Here is a 24,349-nt window from a genome sequence, read left to right as displayed (position 1 = left end):
AGATCCCCTGGAGTAGGAAATGGTAACCCACTCCAGTATCCTTGCCTGGAAAATTCCATAGACAGAGGAGCCTGGTGGGCTACAGTCCACGGGGTCCCAAAGAATCAGACATGACTGAGCACACACAAGTATCATCAGTAGGAATGTGGCATCATCATCTTCAAGTCTTTGGCTTTCATCATCCCAAAACGTCAATTTTCAGAGCTAGAGAAAGAAAAAAGTAAAACTTGACACTCAGGATTATAGTCTATTTGCATTGTTTTGTTTTTTTTAGCATGAAGAAACAAATGATGTTTAGCAAACCAGAGATTTTTTGTTTCCTCCATGATTCACTTGTGTGTGTTAGTTCTTTCATTTCTTGTCATCCAGAAGTGTCATTATATAAAAGGAAAAGTATCATGGAAAGTAAACTTCAAATGTTTGCCCGTTGTGATTTTGTACAGTTGTGTGACCTGGTCGTTGAACTTATTTCCTGTTGTAAGAGCTATGTCCGTTATTCAGAGGGTCGATTTTCTTTCTGTTTAATGCCTTCGCAACCCAGGACAACAGTTAGCAGCCATCACTGCCTGGGATTCCTCAGCCACCAGTCTTACTGCTCATATTACTCTAGTAACCCCGTTTGGTGGGTAATAGGCTGTTCCTCTTCTTATGTAACTTTTATTTAAGAAATAGTTTATGAAATTGTGCTCCATGTGCATGTTGCTTTTGCTTTATGTAAATTGCTACATGAATTTTGATTACTTGCATTTTTACAAATTGTAAAGTTTATCCTGTAAGATTCATGTAGTTGTTCATAAAGCTGAATTTAAGCTTACAATTCAAGAGAAGACAGAATCAGTGAAGAGAGGTGTGAGTGAAACCTGTTTTAGACTTTTGGAAGTTGGTGTGTACTTTTTGAGTTTTTGAAAGTACAAGTGATTGATTGTTTATGTTTCTGTCTTCAAGTAGGTCAGCTTTTACTCAAACTGAAGGTGAAAGGCTTTTGTTATTATTGAGTGTTTTGGCTTTGTGTGTGTTTTTGATTATTTTGTACAGAAAGAGTATCTATTTAGTATTCTGGTTGTATCGAATTGTAATGGCCTCTGAAAGAAAACTGAAACTTTTCTCAAAGGACTGAAACTCATAGAGAAATTGTTACAAGCTATCTAAATTTTTCAGTTTCCAAAGTTCTTACAAGATCTATAGGATGGAATACTTTATAAAGCTATTACTTACTTATAGACAGGGGGAAAAGCACTGCAAAATAATTAGATCCTTCATTAGTTTAGACTGTTCCCATAAAGCAGAAAGGAAATGTATATTCAAGCATAGAGAACTCTTCTGTATCTTTGAAAAGAGGTTAATACAGTTCAGAAAAAACAATGTTTTGATTCTGTTTTATTAACAGTTGCCTAATTAACGTGTATAACTCTATATGGCTATCGGATTTCCATATGAAGTTTTCTAATGCTTGTGAGTGTAGTTATGAGTATGGGAGACCTGTGGCAGTTAAGTCATTATGTTGTAGAAGTAGTTGAAGATATCTTGAAAAGATGAAAGAATAAAGTAATGCTTTTCTTGTCACCCCCACGTCTTAAAGTGATTGAGGCATGTTTGCTGTTCTGCAGGTGTAATCTGTTTGTCACTCCCTGTCAGGTGAACATGGATCATTGTTTCTGTGGATCAGTTTTGAAGGAGAGTTTGTGTCAGTCACTAGAAGAATACCTGGGAAGATATATATATATATATTTTTTTTTTTTTTTTTTTCTCATTCACATTCTCACCAGTCTTTCTTTGTGCATGCGCAAGTGTTCTACATTAATAGAAAATATATTTTTGTATTAATGTGCCATTTTCTTCATTTTGTTTTTTCTGTAAATTATCATACTTGAAATTTTTTTGTTAGCAACTCGGAGCAGAAGCCGCACTAATGTGCTAATGGACTTGCATATGGACCATGAAGGATCAGCTCAAGAAACCATCCAGGAGGTGCAGCCAGAAGAGGTGTTGGTCATTTCCTTAGGAACAGGTCCCCAGCTTACTCCAGGGATGATGTCAGAAAATGAGGTATGATTGTATTGCTACATACACTTATAGCTATTAACCTTAAGAAATTTAGATTTTTTTTTTTTTTGGCTATGCTGTGTAGCATGAAGGATTTTGGTTCTCCAACCTGAGATTGAACCCATTCCCGCTGCAATGGAAGCTGGGAGTCTTAACCTCTAACCATCAGGGACAGACCACTGGCTCTGAAGCCTTGGATTCCTGCAGTCCTGAACTGCCATTGACATCTGATTGCCTGTTCAGTCGTTGACACCAGTAGAGTCATGGAAAGGCATAGGTTCAATCCTCATTGATGTACTTTCATCCCAGGGGCACTTAGACCCTGTAAATGGGTTTTTAGTTTAAAAATGATCATTTAATGTTAAGAAGAAATTAAATATGCATTTGCCGTGGTTTGTTTTTCTTATCAGCAGTCTTTCCGTTGTGATAAACTATTGGCATTTTATTTTTCAGGTCCTCAACATGCAGCTTTCGGATGGAGGACAAGGAGACGTCCCTGTCGATGAAAACAAACTCCACGGTAAACCTGATAAAACCTTGCGCTTCTCCCTGTGCAGTGATAATCTGGAAGGAATATCTGAAGGTGAAGGGTTACTTCATTCAAGGAGTTGTGTGATTCAAGTAATATTTTGTTTTGTGTTCTTTAAAGGAGCCTTATAAATTATAATTATGCCATCTGTGCCTCTCACCGAGGAGAGTAATGAAGTTTTCCTCTAATGATCTTGAACAGTTGGCTATAAAGATTATTTCTCTGAATAAAATTAAGATGGCAAGAGACCTTTGGTCATATAAAGTAGAGAAGATGTACGTCTTTATTGAGACTTGAATAATACTGAGTTTTATTTCACTAGTATTAAAATATACCAACTCTTATAGAGCTCCTTTAGAGGGATTAATGCATGTCTAAATGGAAAAAATGGACTCATAATATTTCAGGACGTTGTGTATGCTTTTAACCTTTTAATGAAGCGGAGAGATACAATGGAAATAGGATAGAAATTTAAAAGGAAATAAAAAGGTAAGATTGTAAAGTGAGAATATGTCACTCCATGTGCAAGGATAAGCTTTATTAATGGAAAAGTTTCAAGTTGATTAACATTTTATTTTATTATTTTTTTTTTCATTTATTTTTATTAGTTGGAGGCTAATTACTTTACAGTATTGTAGTGGGTTTTGTCATACATTGACATGAATCAGCCATGGATTTACATGTATTCCCCATCCCGATCCCCCCTCCCACCTCCCTCTCTTCCCAGTCCCTCTGGGTCTTCCCAGTGCACCAGGCCCGAGCACTTGTCTCATGCATCCAACCTAGGCTGGTGATCTGTTTCACTATAGATAATATACATGTTTTGATGCTGTTCTCTCGAAACATCCCCCCCTCGCCTTCTCCCACAGAGTCCAAAAGTCTGTTCTGTACATCTGTGTTTCTTTTTCTGTTTTGCATATAGGGTTATGATTACCATCTTTCTAAATTCCATATATATGTGTTAGTATGCTGTAATGTTCTTTATCTTTCTGGCTTACTTCACTCTGTATAATGGGCTCCAGTTTCATCCATCTCATTAGAACTGATTCAAATGAATTCTTTTTAACGGCTGAGTAATATTCTATGGTGTATATGTACCACAGCTTCCTTATCCATTCATCTGCTGATGGGCATCTAGGTTGCTTCCATGTCCTGGCTATTATAAACAGTGCTGCGATGAACATTGGGGTGCACGTGTCTCTTTCAGATCTGGTTTCCTCGGTGTGTATGCCCAGGAATGGTATTGCTGGGTCATGTGGCAGTTCTGTTTACAGTTTTTTAAGAAATCTCCACACTGTTCTCCATAGCGGCTGTACTAGTTTGCATTCCCACCAACAGTGTAAGAGGGTTCCCTTTTCTCCACACCCTCTCCAGCATTTATTGCTTATAGACTTTTGGATAGCAGCCATCCTGACTGGCATGTAATGGTACCTCATTGTGGTTTTGATTTGCATTTCTCTGATAATGAGTGATGTTGAGCATCTTTTCATGTGTTTGTTAGCCACCTGTATGTCTTCTTTGGAGAAATGTCTGTTTAGTTCTTTGGCCCATTTTTTGATTGGGTCATTTATTTTTCTGGAATTGAGCTTCAGGAGTTGCTTGTATATTTTTGAGATTAATCCTTTGTCTGTTGCTTCATTTGCTATTATTTTCTCCCATTCTGAAGGCTGTCTTTTCACCTTGCTTATAGTTTCCTTTGTTGTGCAAAAGCTTTTAAGTTTCATTAGGTCCCATTTGTTTATTTTTGCTTTTATTTCCAATATTCTGGGAGGTGGGTCATAGAGGATCCTGCTGTGATTTATGTCAGAGAGTGTTTTGCCTATGTTCTCCTCTAGGAGTTTTGTAGTTTCTGGTCTTATGTTTAGATCTTTAATCCATTTTGAGTTTATTTTTGTGTATGGTGTTAGAAAGTGTTCTAGTTTCATTCTTTTACAAGTGGTTGACCAGTTTTCCCAGCACCATTTGTTAAAGAGGTTGTCTTTTTTCCATTGTATATCCTTGCCTCCTTTGTCGAAGATAAGGTGTCCATAGGTTCGTGGATTTATCTCTGGGCTTTCTATTCTGTTCCATTGATCTATATTTCTGTCTTTGTGCCAGTACCATACTGTCTTGATGACTGTGGCTTTGTAGTAGAGTCTGAAGTCAGGCAGGTTGATTCCTCCAGTTCCATTCTTCTTTCTCAAGATTACTTTGGCTATTCGAGGTTTTTTGTATTTCCATACAAATTGTGAAATTATTTGTTCTAGTTCTGTGAAAAATACCGTTGGTAGCTTGATAAGGATTGCATTGAATCTGTAGATTGCTTTGGGTAGTATAGCCATTTTGACAATATTGATTCTTCCAATCCATGAACACGGTATGTTTCTCCATCTGTTTGTGTCCTCTTTGATTTCTTTCATCAGTGTTTTATAGTTTTCTATGTATAGGTCTTTTGTTTCTTTAGGTAGATATACTCCTAAGTATTTTATTCTTTTTGTTGCAATGGTGAATGGTATTGTTTCCTTAATTTCTATTTCTGTTTTCTCATTGTTAGTGTATAGGAATAAAAGGGATTTCTGTGTGTTAATTTTATATCCTGCAACTTTACTATATTCGTTGATTAGCTCTAGTAATTTTCTGGTAGAGTCTTTAGGGTTTTCTTTGTAGAGGATCATGTCATCTGCAGACAGCGAGAGTTTCACGTCTTCTTTTCCTATCTGGATTCATTTTACTTCTTTTTCTGCTCTGATTGCTGTGGCCAAAACTTCCAAAACTATGTTGAATAGTAGTGGTAAGAGTGGGCACCCTTATCTTGTTCCTGATTTCAGGGGAAAAGCTTTCAATTTTTCACCATTGAGGGTAATACTTGCTGTGGGTTTGTCATATATAGCTTTTATTATGTTGAGGTATGTTCCTTCTATTCCTGCTTTCTGGAGAGTTTTAATCATCAATGGGTGTTGAATTTTGTCAAAGGCTTTCTCTGCATCTATTGAGATAATCATATGGTTTTTATCTTTCAATTTGTTAATGTAGTGTATTACATTGATTGATTTGCAGATATTAAAGAATCCTTGCATTCCTGGGATAAAGCCCACTTGGTCATGGTGTATGATTTTTTTTAATATGTTGTTGGATTCTGTTTGCTAGAATTTTGTTAAGGATTTTTGCATCTATGTTCATCAGTGATATTGGCCTGTAGTTTTCTTTTTTTGTGGCATCTTTGTCTGGTTTTGGAATTAGGGTGATGGTGGCCTCATAGAATGAGTTTGGAAGTTTACCTTCTTCTGCAATTTTCTGGAAGAGTTTGAGTAAGATAGGTGTTAGCTCTTCTCTAAATTTTTAGTAGAATTCAGCTGTGAAACCATCTGGTCCTGGGCTTTTGTTTGCTGGAAGATTTCTGATTATAGTTTCGATTTCCTTGCTTGTGATGGGTCTGTTAAGATCTTCTATTTCTTCCTGGTTCAGTTTTGGAAAGTTATACTTTTCTAAGAATTTGTCCATTTCTTCCAAGTTGTCCATTTTATTGGCATAGAGCTGCTGGTAGTAGTCTCTTATGATCCTTTGTATTTCAGTGTTGTCTGTTGTGATCTCTCCAGTTTCATTTCTAATTTTGTTAATTTGGTTCTTCTCCCTTTGTTTCTTAATGAGTCATGCTAATGGTTTGTCAATTTTGTTTATTTTTTCAAAAAACCAGCTTTTAGCTTTGTTGATTTTTGCTATGGTCTCTTTAGTTTCTTTTGCATTTATTTCTGCCCTAATTTTTAAGATTTCTTTCCTTCTACAAACCCTGGGGTTCTTCATTTCTTCCTTCTCTAGTTGCTTTAGGTGTAGAGTTAGGTTATTTATTTGACTTTTTTTTTGTTTCTTGAGGTAAGCCTGTAATACTATGAATCTTCCCCTTAGCACTGCTTTTACAGTGTCTCATAGGTTTTGGGTTGTTATGTTTTCATTTTCATTCATTTCTATGCATATTTTGATTTCTTTTTTGATTTCTTCTATGATTTGTTGGTTATTCAGAAGTGTGTTATTTAGCCTCCATATGTTTGAATTTTTAACAGTTTTTTTCCTGTAATGGAGATCTAATCTTACTGCACTGTGGTCAGAAAAGATGACTGGAATGATTTCAATTTTTTTGAATTTTCCAAGACTAGATTATATGGCCCAGGATGTGATCTATTCTGGAGAAGGTTCCGTGTGCACTTGAGAAAAAGGTGAAGTTGATTGCTTTGGAGTGAAATGTCCTATAGATATCAATTAGGTCTAGCTGGTCCATTGTGTCATTTAAGATTTGTGTTTTCTTGTTAATTTTCTGTTTAGTTGATCTATCCATAGTTGTGAGTGGGGTATTTAAGTCTCCCACTATTATTGTGTTACTGTTAATTTCCTCTTTCATACTTGTTAGCGTTTGCTGTACATATTGCAGTGCTCCTATGTTGGGTGCATATATATTTATAATAGTTATATCTTCTTCTTGGATTGATCCTTTGATCATTAGGTAGTGTCCTTCTTTGTCTCTTTTCACAGCCTTTATTTGAAAGTCTATTTTATCTGATATGAGTATTGCGACTCCTGCTTTCTTTTGGTCTCCGTTTGCGTGAAATATTTTTTTCCAGCCCTTCACTTTTAGTCTGTATGTGTCCCTTGTTTTGAGGTGGGTCTCTTGTAGACAGCCTATATAGGGGTCTTGTTTTTGTATCCATTCAGCCAGTCTTTGTCTTTTGGTTGGGGCATTCAACCCATTTACATTTAAGGTAATTATTGATAGGTATGGTCCCATTGCCATTTACTTTGTTGTTTTGGGTTCACATTTATACAACCTTTCTGTGTTTCTTGTCTAGAGAAGATCCTTTAGCATTTGTTGAAGAGCTGGTTTGGTGGTGCTGAATTCTCTCAGCTTTTGCTTGTCTGTAAAGCTTTTGAATTCTCCTTCATATCTGAATGAGATCCTTGCTGGGTACAGTAATCTAGGTTGTAGGTTATTCTCTTTCATTACTTTAAGTATGTCCTGCCATTCCCTTCTGGCCTGGAGGGTTTCTATTGATAGATCAGCTGTTATCCTTATGGGAATCCCTTTGTGTGTTATTGGTTGTTTCTCCCTTACTGCTTTTAATATTTGTTCTTTGTGTTTGATCTTTGTTAATTTGATTAATATGTGTCTTGGGGTGTTTTGCCTTGGGTTTATCCTGTTTGGGACACTCTGGTTTCTTGGACTTGGGTGGCTATTTCCTTCCCCGTTTTAGGGAAGTTTTCAGCTTTTATCTCCTTGAGTATTTTCTCATGGCCTTTCTTTTTGTCTTCTTCTTCTGGGACTCCTATGATTCAAATGTTGGGGTGTTTCACATTGTCCCAGAGGTCCCTGAGGTTGTCCTCATTTCTTTTGATTCTTTTTTCTTTTTACCTCTCTGTTTCATTTATTTCCACTATTTTATCTTCTACCTCACTTATCCTATCTTCTGTCTCCATTATTCTACTCTTGGCTCCCTCCAGAGTGTTTTTGATCTCATTTATTGCATTATTCATTTTTAATTGACTCTTTTTTATTTCTTCTAGGTCTTTATTAAATATTTCTTGCATCTTCTCAATCTTTGTCTCCAGGCTATTTATCTGTAACTCCATTTTGTTTTCAAGATTTTGGATCATTTTTATTATCATTATTCTAAATTCTTTTTCAGGTAGATTCCCTATCTCCTCCTCTTTTGTTTGACTTGGTGGGCATTTTTCATGTTCCTTTACCTGTTGGGTATTTCTCTGCCTTTTCATCTTGTTTAGATTGCTGTGTCTGGAGTGGGCTTTCTGTATTCTGGAGGTCTGTGGTTCCTTTTTATTGTGGAGGCTTCACCCAGTGGGTGGGGTTGGATGATTGGCTTGTCAAGGTTTCCTGGTTAGTTTAGGGAAGCTTGCGTCGGTGTTCTGGTGCGTGGAACTGGATTTCTTCTCTCTGGAGTGCAATGGAGTGCCCAGTAATGAGTTTTGAGATGGGTCTATGTGTTAGGTGTGACTTTGGGCAGCCTATAAGTTGACGCTCAGGGCTATGTTCCTGCATTGCTGGAGAATTTGCATGGTATGTCTTGCTCTGAAACTTACTGGCTCTTGGGTGGTGGTTGGTTTCAGTGTAGGTATGGAGGCTTTTGGATGGTCTCTTATTACTTAATGTTCCATGTAGTCAGGAGTTTTCTGGTGTTCTCAGGTTTGGGGCTTAAGTCTCCTGCCTCTGGATTTCAGTTTTATTCTTCCAGTAGTCTCAAGACTTCTCCTACTTTACAGCACTGATAATAAAACTTCTAGGTTAATGGTGAAAAGATTCTCCGCCATGAGGGACACCCAGAGAGGTTCACAGAGTTACATGAAAAAGAGGAAAGGGAGGAGGGAGATAGAGATGAGCAGGAGGAGAAAGAGGGGGACTCAAGAGGAAAGAGACATATCTACGCAGTTGTCTGTTCCCAAAGTGTTCTCCGTAGCCCAGACACCCACAAAGATTCACAGAATTGGATTGGGAAGAGAAGGGGAAAGGAGGAAACAGAGGTGTTCTGAGGTAGAAAATGGAGAGTCAAAAGTAGGAGAGAGTAATCAACACCCTCCTGAGTAAAAATGGGAACTGAATATTGGATTCGTAAATGTCCAAAATTTATATCACATACTGAAAAACAAAAGATTAAAAATCTAGGGTAGAGGTTAGACTCTTAAAAATACAATATTAAAAACAAAATCACAAAAAATTTTAGAAATATATATGAAGTTCAGTTTAAAAATAGGGCTTCTCTCTCTTTTTTTTTTTTTTGCAAGGTTATAGTGAAATGAAAATGAAAATTAAGGAGTAGTAGAGGAGTAATAGAAGACTTTAAAAGAAAATAAGAGAAAAAGAAAAAAACCAAAAATTTTCCTAATTAAAAAAATCGTAAAAATATATGAAAATGAAAGTTAAGGATTAATGGGGGAGTAATAGGGAATTTTAATAGAAAATAAAAGAGAAAAAATAAAAAAGAAAAGAAAAAAAGTTTTTTTTAATTAAAAATAAAAAGGTAAAAATATATCTAGGAATTTCTCTGGAGCTGTTGTGGTCAGTGTGGGTTCGGTTCAGTTTCAGATAGCTCCTCGTTCCAGCTTACACTTTTCGATATCTATAGGCCCCTTCCGGTGTAGTCGGTGTTACCTATAGGGATTTTAATCTGTTGCACCGGTCCCTTCTGAAGTGGTTCCCTTTGTTTATTTGGCTTCAGTTTGCCGGTCTCTTCAGTGCCTAATTTCCGCCCTGGCACAGGCGGGCAGAGGTGGTCTCTTGTTCAGGTTCGCTGGTTCCTTCGCGCTGCGGGGAGGGAGGGGAACTGCTTTCCCCGTCTACGCTGCTCAGGCTTCCGGCTGCTCTATATGGAGCCGGCCCTGCGTTGCGTGCGGTTCGTTTTCCGGTGTTCCACTAAAGCGCGGACTCGGTTGCGCCTGCGATTTGTGCCTTCCCAGCTCAGGCAGCCAGGCGCTTGACAGGCGCACTCTCCCTGGGTGCGGAGCACCTTCTCCCTCCGCGGCCCCAGCCTCAGTTTCCGCAGGTTGGGTGCGTGCGCCTTGAGTTTAGCCGCGACCCTCCTGCAACCCTCCTGGCGGATGTCGACCATCCAGAATCTCAGGAAGTCTTTGGTTAGAAACTGGAGGCCTGTTTGCAGTGTGGTAGGGGATGCCGTCTTTGGGGCCGAGTTTGCCCCTTTCCCCTCCCCCCTGCCTCCTGCCTCCGGTGGGGCTGGGCTGGTCCGCAGGCTAGCTCTTCTCTGGGCTTGCTCAGACCCTTTGTTCTGCGAATAGGCAGTGTGTTCCGGCCGGTTAATTTTCTCTCTCTCTTTTGCTGTCCCACAGTTTAAGTTGGAATCTCACAAAAGCTCCCTCCAATTGCCCTCAGGGCACTCAGGCCCGGTCCTTACCCTCAGCAATGCTGCCCGCTCCTCTCCGTTCCGCCCCCACTTGCTGGTGGGATGCGGGCGTCTGGGGTACTTTTCTGCTGGGAGTTGCTTTTAGGCACATAATCTGTGGGTTTCATTTATTTTTCCCTACCAGTTAGGTTGCCCTCCGAGATTCGAAAACTTCCCCCAGAACCACCAGTGCCAGGGTTTCCTGGTGTTTGGAAACTTCCTCTATTAAGACTCCCTTCTCGGGATGGGTCTCCGTCCCTAGCTCTTTTGTCTCTCTTTTTATCTTTTATCTTTTGTCCTACCTCCTTTCGAAGACAATGGGCTGCTTTTCTGGGCACCTGATGTCCTCAGCTAGCGATCAGAAGTTGTCTTGTGAAGTTTGCTCTGCGTTCAATGGTTCTTTCGATGAATCTGTCGGGGAGAAAGTGGTCTCCCCGTCCTATTCCTCCGCCATCTTGGCTCTTCCCCTCTGATTAACATTTTAGGATAAACATAAACAGTAATAACTTTTCCTTTTTTCCCCCTCACTTTTAAAAATGTAAGTAGTGTACATTCATTCTAGAAAATGAAGGACAAAAATTGAACCATCTGTGACCTTACCCTTCTATTAATAACAGTTAACATTTTGGTTTATTTATAGCAAAATTAGGCTTATGCTGTTTTGCAACTTTTTTGGTTTAACCATGTAACAGTAACATTTCCCTTTGTAATTGACTATTCTTAAATAACATGGTTTCTGATGGCTGCTTTCTTTAACTTCAAATGGGCATTTCTCATAATATATTTAAACTTTCTTCTATGATTACACAAGTAGATTGTTTCCACTTTTTAGACATTACAAGAAGTCTTGCAACAAGCAACCTTAGATGGAGTTTTGATTAGTTCCTTGGATAAATTTCTAAAAGCATTTCTGGCTAAAGGGTGTGTTTATTTTTACGGCGTAACAGCATTAAAAGCACTTTAATCAGTCTTTTATTCTCTTATCAAGGCATGAAACATTACATGGCGGCTCATGATTGTCTTGTAAAGTTCACTCACAGTATAAACGTCTCTCTAGGTCCTTCAAATCGTTCTAATTCGGTGTCCTCACTGGACCTGGAGGGGGAGTCTGTGTCAGAGCTTGGAGCAGGGCCTTCTGGGAGCAATGGAGTTGAAGCTCTGCAGTTGTTGGAGCACGAGCAAGGTACAGTGAGGTCGAATTCAGTTGCTCAGCAGCGAAGAATTCACCTGGTCACAGAATGAGCATTCTGTTTCCCTGCGCTTGGGCTGTGTTCAGTTGGTTACATACTGACCATTAAACTGGGATTTGTTCATAGTTCCTACAGTTCTTAAAGATGTGTTTAGTTGGGAATTCCCTGGCAGCCCAGCGGTTAGGACTTGGCACTTTCAATGTCATGGCCTGCTTCAGTCCCTGGTCAGAGAACTCAGATCCTGTAAGCTGCAAGGTACAGCCAAAAAAAAAAAAAGTTTAGTTGCTAGGTGGATTATTTTAGGCTTAAATTACATAGAAGAATTAAGATGAATTGCTTGAGTTGTATATATTTGGTATTTCAGTTCTGTAGTATAACAATTTTAAGGGGTACTAAGTTAAATTCTGAGGGCTCAAGGAACTTAGAATAGGGTGAAAATGGTACACAAATGATTAAAATTATCATAAAAGTGCATTGGCAGTTCTGGGTAAGAAATACATGTGGTTCAAAGTGTAGGGAAAAGCTTATAGGGAGAAAATAGTAGCCTTAAAGCCTGGCTGGCATTGGCATTAGCTGAAACTAGAGATACTCTAGGTAAAGTAATATTAATAGTATAAGCAAGTCAAGGAGCTGGGAAATCATAGTACTTTCTCAGGAACTGTCAAGTAGGGTGACGACGTGAAGTTAGGATGCAAAGCAGATGGATCCCTGTTGTCCTTTTAGAAAAAGTTCTTTGGATTTTTTCATTTAAAAATCGCTGGTGGATTTTATGGGAATGTTTATTGCCTTCAGCTGGATTTAAGGCAATGACTTAAGTGGGTGTAAAAATCACCTGGGGAGTTAGGAAAAAAGAAAAAAAAAAGGCATTTCCCACGTCTCATTTCTAGAGATCCTGGTTTAATCTCTTTTTAGAAAAGAAAAGACGGTTTCCAGTCAGGTTGGTTGAATAAAAGTAAGGCTGAGTTTTACTCAATCAGTTCATCACTATGTTTTGTTTTGGTTTTTTTTGAAAGAGCTTGAATTATTTTTTTTTCATTTATTTTTATTAGTTGGAGGCTAATTACTTTACAATATTGTAGTGATTTTTGTCATACATTGAGTCACTATGTTATTTAGGATTAAATTTTCTGCAAAAAGCAGAAACCTAAAATAATATTAGCTTAAGATGGAAGTTGAAAGAATATCACATCTTTAACAAACCTTTTTAGGGGATTCTGGTATTCTTTTTAAAAATATTTATTTATTTGGCTGTGCCAGGTCTTGGTTGCGGCACGAAGGACCCTCAGTTGTAGCTTGTGAACTCTTAGTTACAGCTTGTGGGATGCAGTTCCTTGACCAGGGATAGAATTTGGGCCCTCATACATCTTGGATCACCGGTAGTCAAATAGGGAGCTCTGCTAATTTTAGCTGGACATCTGTTGATCAGTGGGGAGCTGGCTAGTCTAGGGTGACCTTTGCTTTGTTCCATGTGGTTCCTCCTCCCTTAAAAAGCTGGTTTCAGCTTGTCCTCGGGGCAGAAGCAAGGATGAGAGAGAGCAGATGTTTGTAAGATCTCTTGAGGTCTAACCTCGCAACTGGCACACTTCCTCTTTATCCTTTCGGACAAAGCAAGTTACCAGGCCTGTCCAAATTCTAAGAAGGGGGCATATATCCCAATTCTTGAACAGTGTCACACTGTAGAGGACAGGGAGACAGTTGATAACATCAACTGCCCCAGTTAACTGACCAGAAGGGGGAGCACATATGTTGAGCTTGGTTCAGAGAGGGAAGGAGTACATCCATGAAGGAATAATTCCGTGTTTTGGTACTGTGTGCTGAATGTTAGTGTTCAAATATATACCTTGGAGTTTAAAGACATAAAGTTCTTTAAAGTTGATTTTAAAAATGGTAGCCATGCTATGATTTTGTGTGTGTGTGTTGGCTGGGGCAAAGTTGAAGCCTAAGGCAGAAGAGGGTTCAGAGGGGCCTGACTGAAGTTTCCTCAAAGAAAGAGTCTTTGTCATCTCTACATCAAAGTTACACAATATGTTCCAAAGCTGAGGGAAAACCGGCTTTGTCAGATAGCCACAAACAGGCATATAGGAAACCACATATACCATACATGATGAGTGAATCTAAGGGATTTCAAAAGTAATTTTTTTAGTATGTACTTGTTTTTAGGCGAGTAAGATACAACTCCCCTGTAGTTATTAGGGAATTCAGTGGAGAAGGTGGCACTGACCTTGTCCTTTGCTTTGAAGGCTAGATAGCATTTTAGTACTTGGAGGAGGAGGAAAGGCTTCTATGTTGATTCATTCTTTTTGTGAAACCCAGTCAAAGAAATGGAGAAATGCTGGCCTTGAAAAGAGAAAAATTGGAGAGGACAAGGTAGTTATTGGTGAATATTTTAAAGACTGTCCTGAGGGGAAAGGATTATACTTTGGTGTCATTCCAGAAGATAGAACTGAGTTCACTCAACATGACCTACTCGGGGAATTCCTCGGTGACCTAGTGGTTAGGATTCCGGGCTTTCACTGCACTTGCTCAGTTTCAGCCCCTGGTTGGTTAAGTGAGGTGCTGCAAACTGAGTGAATTAAATGACATAGCCCCCCCCTAAAAAAACCACCCCCACCATCCACCAGGTGGAAGAGACTTCTGTTCTGACTAGAGAGGACTTTGGTGTGCTGTGACCTCAACCCTCATCCCCCCAATGGAAATTTATTGCTTCTCTGGGCTCTCATTGCTCCTTCTTCGAAGCTTAGTTATAGCTGGATGTCACCCTACCTTGTGTTAGAGCTCACATCTCTCCACCAGACTGTACAACCTCTGAACACAGGGACAGGCCTTTCATCATGGTGCCTTCCCTCAGTCTCCAGCATAGAGCCTTGTATGTATTAGATGCTCAGTAAATGCTTCCAGAATCTAATAGAGTTAGTAAGTAGAGTTGATCTGCAAGAGAAAAGATTGTAGGGGAACTATAGCAAGTCACCCTGTGTCAGGAATTCTGGGGCGCTTCCTCCACTGAGAAGAATAGGTCCCTTCCAGCTATTAATAGGCTGTTTTATAATGTTATGAAGTACCCTGCTCAAATATATTTAATGGGGGCTCTACCATTTCCATGCTATGATTTTTAAAGTGCTTAATTTTGCCTTTGCTAGCTACTACGCAGGATAATCTCGATGATAAGCTCCGGAAGTTTGAAATCCGTGACATGATGGGACTCACGGATGACAGGGATATATCAGAAACAGTGAGTGAGACGTGGAGTACAGATGTATTGGGGAGTGATTTTGACCCTAACATTGATGAAGATCGCTTGCAAGAAATAGCAGGTAACTGTTGCTGAATGTCTCTGGAAGATTGCTGTTCAGTTATTCGTACCCACCCACCCTTCATGGGAGGGAGCTTGCGTGCTCTAGCAAACATGGTGTGTGTGTTAACAGTAACTGGGAAACTGAGATAATTGTATGTGACAAGGCATTTGTGTATTTTTTTTTCTCTTTATTGAAAATAGGTAGTATTTTCTCTGTTCTGCATTTAAGGGTTCCTCCCCATACAAAAAAGAAGAACCAATCTTTTGAATTATCTCTTTGTCAATTCTTGTTTGCAGAGCCTATGATTAACATATTAGTCTATGATTAGCATATTCTTCTTTTGAAACTAAACATTTTGCCTTAAAATGAAAATTCTTACAGGTTATAGCCATAAAGCCTTTCAGAGTAATATGATATTGAGATTCTCTAAAACCTGAATTTGCTTCTGGAAGGTTTAATTCAGCTCCAAAGCAAGGAACAGTTTTCTCTGTTTTTCTAGTATCAAGTTTATCAAGATACAGTTTCCATACGTTAAAGTTACCCTTTTAAGGATAGTGTTCTGTCCCTTCTGAAAGAGTCACACAGTCTTGTAATCACCATCTTTATTTTCTTTTTTTTTAAATTTTTTAAATTTTAATTTTAATTTTTATTTTCTTTTTAAATCATGGACCATTTCAAACAAATACAGGAGAGAACAGTATACTGAGCACCATTACCCATCACCCAGATGCAACAATTACACATGCACACCTGGCCAGTTTTGTTTCATCTCTTCTCCCACCTTTTCATCCCCTCTCCTGATTATGTGATTATGTTTAGGCATGTTCCAGACATTATTTTATTTGTAATTGTTTCATGACATATCTTTTATTTAAAAATTTTTAAATTTTGTATCAGGGTATAGTTGATTTATAGTGTTGTGTTAGTTGTGATTCAGTTACACATACACATCTGTCTACTCTTTTCTAGATTCTTTTCCCATGTAGATTATTACAGAACATCGAGCATAGTTCCCTGTGCTGTACGCTAGGTCCCTAATGACCATATATTCCATATATGGAAGTGTGCATATGCCAACCTCAGACTCTTCATCTATCCACCCCCGCCCCCCATCTTTTCCCCTTGGTAACTGGGACGTATCTTTAAAAGGTAACTTTTGCCAGTGACCTTTTTCCAAAAGTTCTTCATCTCCTGAAATAGAATTTTATTAGGTTTAATCAGAAGTAGTGGAGCGTTGCGAACCTGACTATTTTTAACACAGGTGTACAATAATGTTTAACCTTTCTGTTTGTATTTTTAAAAAGTATAAGTAGATTTCTCAGTTGGTTTTGCATTATTTTGTTCCATATGTCAAAGTGATATTTTTCCTGTAGGTGAGCTGTATTTGGGCAATAAGCTATATTTGCAGTTGAATGGATGCTACAAAGGAAATGTGTATTTCCCTGCAAATATACTTTATTTCTTTGAATATGTGGCTAATGTGCCAGAAAAAAACATTTGGCCAGTATAACTTTCTGTGGTTAAGTGTCTCTGAGTGTTTTTAATCCCTGAAGGACTATAATTGTTAGAGAAGTGCTGAGGACACACAAAATTTGCTGAAAAACAAGAGTGAAAGCTAGTTGAAATGACTTGACCTAATGAGCTGTGTTTTCTCAATGGAGACCAAGGTGAACAGTAGGAAACTGATGAAAAGGAACTTGTGTTATTGTGACCCAAGTGGGAAATTTGTGTTTTTAGTGGTTTTATTGATTGAAATTACTCTTACCTTGGCTTTTTTCTTGTGAGTAAGTAGAGACATTTTGTTAGCTTTGTGTTTTGCCCTTTTCCCATTATCTCTGCGCTTTCCCTGAGGATCTCTATTAACCCTTTGCTCCCTGTTGGTTATCCAGGTGCAGCAGCAGAGAACGTGTTAGGCAGTTTGCTGTGCCTACCAGGCTCAGGGTCAGTGCTTCTTGACCCCTGCACTGGTTCTACCATATCAGAGACAACAAGCGAAGCTTGGAGTGTAGAGGTATTGCCAAGTGACTCAGGTTAGTATGCTGTCATTGTTTGCTTTTTTATTTGCACAGAAGTTTTAAATGTAAGGCATCCTAATTTCTATATTAAGAATACCTTTTGTCAGATATACGTTTGACAAGTATAAGTCAATAACTTTGCTCAGAACTTCAAATGGAAAATTAGTTTAGGATGTTTTCTGTCCATCAAGAAAAAATGTAGCGTTGGGTGGCAGAGGCTAAGATATCAGGTGCTTTCTGACTCGGTTCGGTTATCTTGAAAGCAATTGTTAGTAACTTATCAGGATTCTATGTGGGACATTGAGTTCAATGTCTCCCACTAACTTACTGCAAGAGAAGAATAGCAGCACAGCTTGAACCTTGAGTGGTTGGATACCTGGTAATAAGCATGTTTAGATTTTGAGAATTTAACCCAAAGATACCACATGTAGTTTTGAAATGCATTGAAATTGAGACTCTGGAATCCCAAGAATTATTTTGTGCAGGGTTATAAATGTGGTGGTGGTTAGTCACTCAGTAATGTCCAACTGTTGCAGCCCCGTGGACTGTAGCCTGCCAGGTGTATTTTGTACTTTCTCTTGTGTATTGTGTGTCTGCTTTTTTTCTGCTTATGAATTTAAATCCTTGTCTTCAACTAAATATCAACTACCAGGATGCAAATATAAGCAACTGTGTATCTGAATTACATTCTGTTTCATCTGCTTGGCTCAAAAATATGAAGTGATTTTGGTATGTGTCTTTTAACCTTATACCACATTCAGACATGCTAACCTGTCCATAAGGAGACAGTAGGATTAGCTCACTGCTGAGCATCCATAGGAGTTATTTTTTAGAAAGTGGTTGCTTTAATGACAAGCTCGCCTATATTCTTTTGTTTAGTTTACTTTTAACCAGAAGAAAGAATACTCTGAGATTAGTGATCTGGAAGCAGAGTTTTCATCTGTGCACAGTGAACTGGCCTGTATCGGGATAAAAACAACAACCTTGACTTTAACATTTGATCTAACTGGCTTTGCTAACTGGTCCAGACTTGGAAGTCTGTTTGCACTGAGTCCATTCATGCCCCAGTAGCTTTCTTCATCCGGGTCACAACAGCTGAAGCTGATGTGCTAGCAGAATCAGTAACGCGGCACCTCACTTCTTCTGCTTAGAGGCCCCAGATCTAAAGCAAGAAGAGCGACTTCAGGAACTCGAGAGCTGCTCGGGACTGGGCAGCACGTCTGATGACACGGACGTCAGGGAGGTCAGTTCCCGCCCCAGCACGCCAGGCCTCAGTGTTGTGTCGGGTATGTCTGTCTTGTTTTAAGGAATAAGGACTTGAAGGTGTGTTCCCACGTCCCCCTCTATGAAGTCAGTAGCAAAGATATATATTTTGTCTAAGATCTGAGTAAGTCCCAGGAAACAGTTATTTCTACGGGACCTGACATCTATGAGAAGTTAATATTTGCCTTTATAGAGCCTGTCAGAGTAGCTGATAGACGGTCTGTGTGTGTTCCCTCTATAACTATCTGTTCTTGGTAGCCTCTGCTGCTGTATTTAGCTGTTGTGTGGTAATTCTGATTACGTTGTACAAATCAAGGTAAATATATTTAAGCAATAGTACAAGAAAGGACATAATACCAAACAGCTCCCTTGTAAAGAATGGGACACAAAAAATGTGAGACTATATACATTTCTCCAAACTTCATATACTTTTTGTGTGGTTATTTTGTTGTTCTTGCTGTTTATTTTTTTTTTTACCATATATATACTTTTTTTTCTGAAGGCATAAGTGCAACCTCTGAGGATATTCCCAATAAGATTGAAGATCTGAGATCTGAGTGCAGCTCTGATTTTGGGGGTAAAGATTCTGTCACTAGTCCAGACATGGATGAAGTCACCCATGGTAAGAAGGGGAAATGAGAATGACTTTTATTAATAGAAATGATCACATCCATGACTGAAACTGTCAACCTTAACACATTGCTGACAGTGATATCAATTGTTATACATCTTTGGGGCATTATGTGTATAAGGCCTTAAAATAAGGTTCACATACTAAATTTCATTCAGTTAATCCACTGTAGGAATCAGTCATAAGGAAACAGTTGATGTATGGAGAAAGTCTTATGCACCAAGATATTCTTCATAATATTTATATTGGCAGAAAACTTAAAACAACCTAAGAACTGAAAAATAGAATGGCTAAGTGAATTTTGATGTAACCGCTTATTAGAACTTGCACAGCTGTTTTTTAAATGCTTTAAAGAATATGAAATAATTTGGAGAAATACCTAGAACATAATATCACTTGCAAATTTTATCTTAAAGCATTTTATATATAAGATAATAAAATGTAAAAGAATCTATCCTAAAGAAAGCACTGGGAAGAAGTACCAGAGTGCTAGTAAGTAGTGATTTTATATACTGTGTAATGGTTTTTTAAATTTATTTTTTAATCGAAGGATAATTGCTTTACAGAATTTGGGTACTGGGTTTTGAAGTACTTTTATTTTTACATTTTTGTTTATTCTAAACCAAGGTTTCTTAACACGATGAACATTTTGGGTCAGGTAATTCTTTGTTGTGGGGGCCTGTCCTATGCACTGTAGGATGTTTAGCAGCATCTGTGACCTCTGTTGGAAGCGTACCATCCCCTTCTTGTGCAGTCATGACAACCAAAAGTGAAAGTCGCTCAGTCGTGTCTGACTCTCTGTGACCCTATGGATTATACAGTCCATGGAATTCTCCAGGCTAGAATACTGGAGTGGGTAGCCTTTCCCTTCTCCAGGGGATCTTCCCAACCCAGGAATCAAACCCAGGTCTCCCTCATTTCAAGCGGATTCTTAACCAGCTGATCCACAAGGGAAGCCCAAGAATACTGGAGTGGGTAGCCTGTCCCTTCTCCGGCAGATCTTCCTAACCCAGGAATTGAACCGGGGTCTCCTGCATTGCAGGCAGCTTCTTTACCAACTGAGCTGTCAGGGAACAACCAGAAATCATTGCCGAATGATCACTTCGGTGGCACAGTAAGCCCCAGTTGAGAACCACTGTTCTAAACCAACAGTTTTCAAAGTGTAGTGTCCATGCCCCCTGAGGGCGCTTATGACCTCTCAAGGGGCTGGGGAGGTATGAGGTCATAACTGCTTCATATAATAAAAGGTTATTGTCCTTTGTGCCATACTGATGTCGCACTGATAGTGCACAAGCAAAGATGGGTAAATTTGCCAAAGCCTTTAGCACAAAGCAGGGCAGCAGCACCAGGCCAGGCTACCAGTCACTGTATTCTTTTCTCAGAGTTAAAAAAAAATAAGTTTTACTTATGAATGTGTTTGATAAAGCAGTAAAAATTATTTAATTCTATATCTCAACCCTTGAGTACACATCTGTCTAATATTCTGAAGACATAGGAAGTATCCCTAATGTATTTCTGCTGCATTCTGAAATGTGATGGGTCTAAGGAAAAGCTTATATGATTGAGTTATGAACTGAAGTAGCTGTTTTTTTTTTCTTTTTTTCCCTTGTTTGTTTTTTCATGAAACATCATTTTTACTTGAAAGAATGATAAGCTGTAGTTATTGGTACTTGGGTATTTGGCAGACATTTCTTGAAAATTAACAAAATGAGCCTGTTATTTCAAGGAAAACAACTGACAGGGTAGAGTTTGTTGCCGGTGATAAAATTCAGGCTTTCAGATAGAAATCAGAATTTTGGAAAGCTTTGTGTCTACCTCCATGAGCATGACAGATTACTGCTATTTAAAAACTTTCCTGGTGAGATTGGTGGTGATACTGAGAGCATCATTTTTTCTGGATGTTATATGATGAATGGTGTCAACATTTGGAAGATCTGCATTTATCTAGTTGAACCAATATTTTCCAGATGATCAACACATGATGTTACAAAATCATTCTTGGGTAAAAGATTCCTTCAAAGTGCAAGACAGACTATTTGAATTTTAATGTAACAGTACAAAAAAGTTCGTTGGTCTGGTTTCAGCTTCCAAATTGTAGCTAACCTTTAAAAAATAGATACTACTGCCAAGGTTTGGTATAGTATTGAAGAGTAATATCCACAGTTTCCTGAAAGGGCTGTTAAAATATTATCTCCTTTCTACTTGTATATCTTTGTGAGATCAGCTATTCTTTATATACTTCAACCACAACAGCACAGTGCAGCAGATGGAAAGCAGAAGCAGGTATGAGAAGTTAGCTGTGTTCTGTGAAGTCATACATCGAAGGAATTTGCAAAAATGTAAAAGTGTCACTCTTCTGGCTTTTTATTTTGGAAAATATAGTTACTTTTCACCTAAAAGGGTTATTTTTGTTACCATTTAGTGAGTGTATTCAATTAAATTAATATGTATAACATTTTAATATAAAACTTATTAAAAGTTTAAATTTTTTATTTATATATTCTTTTCAGTTTTAATTGCTAGTATGGTTAACTATCATTAGATATAACCAACCTTATATTAAATATGTAAGATATATCTTATTATATATCTTATAATATATCTTATATTAGTTATATTAGATATATATAACCTTATATGTAAGTAAGGTTTTAGGGTCAAGAAATTTTAAGGGACTTTCCTGGCAGCCCAGTGGTTAAGACACCACACTTTGTCTGTCAGGTACCTGGATGGAACCTGGTTGGAGAACTGATCCCACATGCTCTGTGGTGCAGCCAAAATATAAAAAAAAATTTAAATAAATTAAGCATGTTTTACATGACCAAAGACCAAAATCTTGAGAACTGATCATTCTAAGCTATCTTTCCTAATGATAAACTATTTCTGTAATTTTTAAAAAGGAAAGTAATTATAAGACAGAACAAAAGGAAAATCAAATGGAAAAATCATACTATCATTCATTATCAAAAAAGAACTCAGACTCAGAAAGTTTAGAGCAACAGTTTCTTTTATATATTCGTGAGTTTTAGTCTCTGCATACTTACCTGTTTTAATATTCTCTCATTTTGATTGTTTAGACATATGCTTAGAGGGGGCTTCCCGGGTGGCACAGGCGTAAAGAATCTGCCTGCCAGTGCAGGATATGCAAGAGACATGGGTTCGATCCCTGGGTTGGTGAGATCCTCTAGACTAGGAAATGGCAACCTGCTCCAGTATTCTTGCCTGGAAAATTCCGTGGACAGAGGAGCCTGGTGGGCTACAGTCCATGGGGTCGTGAAGAGTCAGACATGACTGAGCACTCTTGCTCAGAGGAATCATCTTTACTCTGTAGCTTTAAAATAACATACTTGTTCAAGTTTGTTTTGTGGTATAACATAGCTTGACTCACTTTTGTTTTGAGTTCTCTTTTGCTGAGAACAATAGTGAATTTCAGGTTTTACAACTTAATTTATGCTCCTTCTGTAGGTAGTATTGTCTCTTTTTATAGGTGAAGGCGAAGTGGAGCCAGGAAACAGAGCATTCTGAAAGTTTTGATGATTCTCATCTTCTGGCTCTGCTCTTCGCAGTAACCATAATATAATTTGGTCATTAAAAGTAATAGGCATGTGGATACTGGACCACTTAAACGTAATTAAAACCCACGTATGTAGATAAAAACCTAAAATGAATATGATGTAATCAGAATATACTGTTTATTAGAGTCTGTTTTTTCTGGTATGCCCTCAAGTTCTAATTGGTCAAAAAGGAAGACTGTGGAAGAGAGAGCCATTTTCGCTGTGTGGAAACTGCCTCTGGGGCATGACTTCTGACTTGGTCACACCGTCTGCCCATCTCTTCCAGGTGCCCACCAGCTGACCTCTCCTCCGTCTCAGTCAGAGTCTCTGCTTGCCATGTTTGATCCACTGTCTTCACACGAAGGTAAAGTAGTCAGGTGGACTTTCTGACCCCTGTTTTTCACAGTCAGAAGAGCAAAACTACAACCCCTTTGTTCATGCCTTTTGGGATCAGTTGTGTCTCAGCTGAGAACGTTTTTTCCTGTGTTGCAGGGGGAGCTGCTGCTGTGGTAAGGCCGAAGGTTCACTATGCCAGGCCGTCGCACCCACCCCCAGACCCCCCGATCCTGGAAGGAGCTGTGGGAGGAAACGAGGCCAGGTTGCCTGCCTTCGGTTCCCATATCCTGACTCCAGCTGAGATGGAGGCGTTTAAGCAAAGGCACTCGTACCCTGAGAGATTAGTTCGCAGCAGGAGCTCTGACGTCGTGTCTTCTGTCCGGCGCCCGATGAGCGACCCCAGCTGGAACCGACGCCCAGGGACTGAAGAGCGAGAACTCCCTCCAGCCGCAGCCATTGGTGCTACTTCTTTGGTGGCTGCGCCTCACTCTTCATCTTCATCCCCGAGTAAGGACTCCTCAAGAGGAGAGGTACGGGACACAGGCCGTGCAGAAGAACTTGCTCGTTAGGGTCAGCTATAGTTAGTGTTCCATCTGCCTAGTTCTCTTGATACCTGAAATTAATGTGGAATATATAAGTCTAGGGTGAAGAAGGGACAGTGATCATGTCTAAAGGCGGTTTGTCAGTCTGGTATGTCCAGCACCTTAACCCATTAAAAAAACCCTCTACTTTGGTTTTGTAGTAATGTATCTTGCGTTTTTATGATACTTTTAACTTTTCTCCAAGAGATTTTGTATCTCATTTAAACCTCACAGTTTTCTTCAGAGATGGATAGAGGAACTGCTTTTTTTTCTTATCCAATAAGTTATTATTTTTAATTTTTCAACACTCACAGAGTTATATTAAGTTGGAATGAGACACACACAGAGCCTTCCTCCCCCAACCTTATGAGACACAGGTGCCAACCCGATGCTCCAGGGCATATTTCTCTATCTTTCTATGTAGAGAAGCATTTCCAGTTCAAAAACAGCAGAATTCATGTCTCTCATTCTGTGTTTGCAATTCCCTTCTCCAGCAGTGAAAAGCCTGCTTTTGTGATTCTTCATGTAGGTACTTAATTGAGGATTCTCTCCCTGTGTGTAGTGAATATCCCACCCACACCACTGAACCCTCCCTGGGTGCCCTCATTTCCCTTCTTAGGTTCTGATATCCCTTTCACATGGAGGCCCTCAGAGAAGGTATTTTTAGTTCCAGTTTTGTAGATGAAAAAACAAAAATAAAATGATTTGTCTAAGGTCATATCATAGATTAGTAAAGGAATTATATAGTCCCTGCCTTTTGACATGTAGTCTTAATGATAACTCAAATTGATGATCAAAGCATCAGCTTTGCAATTGGTCACATCTAGCTTTGAGCCACTGTGCACATCCAGTCTCTATAACTTTGGGGAAGGTGGGGAGATAACCTTTTTTAGCCTCTTATTTCTCATCTATAAAGAGGGCTTAGTAATAATATTTATCTCCTAAGACTATAAATATTATCTTTAAGCCCTTTTGCTGCCCTGGTAGCTCAGACGGTGAAGAATCTGCCTGCAATGCAGGAGACCCAAGTTCGATCCCTG

The 24,349-nt window shown here is 38.8% G+C and overlaps 1 protein-coding gene across 4 annotated transcripts in view; it reads left to right on the top strand.

Moving 5' to 3' along the window:
* The window catches only part of GAPVD1 (GTPase activating protein and VPS9 domains 1), a 71,420-nt gene that overhangs the window by 26,664 nt on the left and 20,407 nt on the right, over positions 1-24,349 (top strand). For 2 of the 4 annotated variants that reach the window (XM_065928454.1, XM_065928452.1), the window contains exons 7-15: positions 1,886-2,046; positions 2,497-2,563; positions 11,504-11,629; positions 14,774-14,947; positions 16,819-16,959; positions 18,096-18,230; positions 18,710-18,829; positions 22,679-22,756; positions 22,885-23,258. In XM_065928454.1, the coding sequence (XP_065784526.1) occupies positions 1,886-2,046; positions 2,497-2,563; positions 11,504-11,629; positions 14,774-14,947; positions 16,819-16,959; positions 18,096-18,230; positions 18,710-18,829; positions 22,679-22,756; positions 22,885-23,258 (1,376 nt within the window). Of the gene's footprint in view, positions 1-1,885; positions 2,047-2,496; positions 2,627-11,503; positions 11,630-14,773; positions 14,948-16,818; positions 16,960-18,095; positions 18,231-18,709; positions 18,830-22,678; positions 22,757-22,884; positions 23,259-24,349 lie in introns of all 4 variants that reach the window. The other 2 variants (XM_065928453.1, XM_065928450.1) reach the window with 1 other exon arrangement.

Source organism: Muntiacus reevesi, chromosome 3 (assembly GCF_963930625.1).
Source record: "Muntiacus reevesi chromosome 3, mMunRee1.1, whole genome shotgun sequence".
Lineage (NCBI taxonomy): Eukaryota > Metazoa > Chordata > Mammalia > Artiodactyla > Cervidae > Muntiacus > Muntiacus reevesi.
The sequence above is the reverse complement of the archived record's forward strand: the minus strand, read 5'-3'. Positions and strand labels throughout refer to the sequence as shown.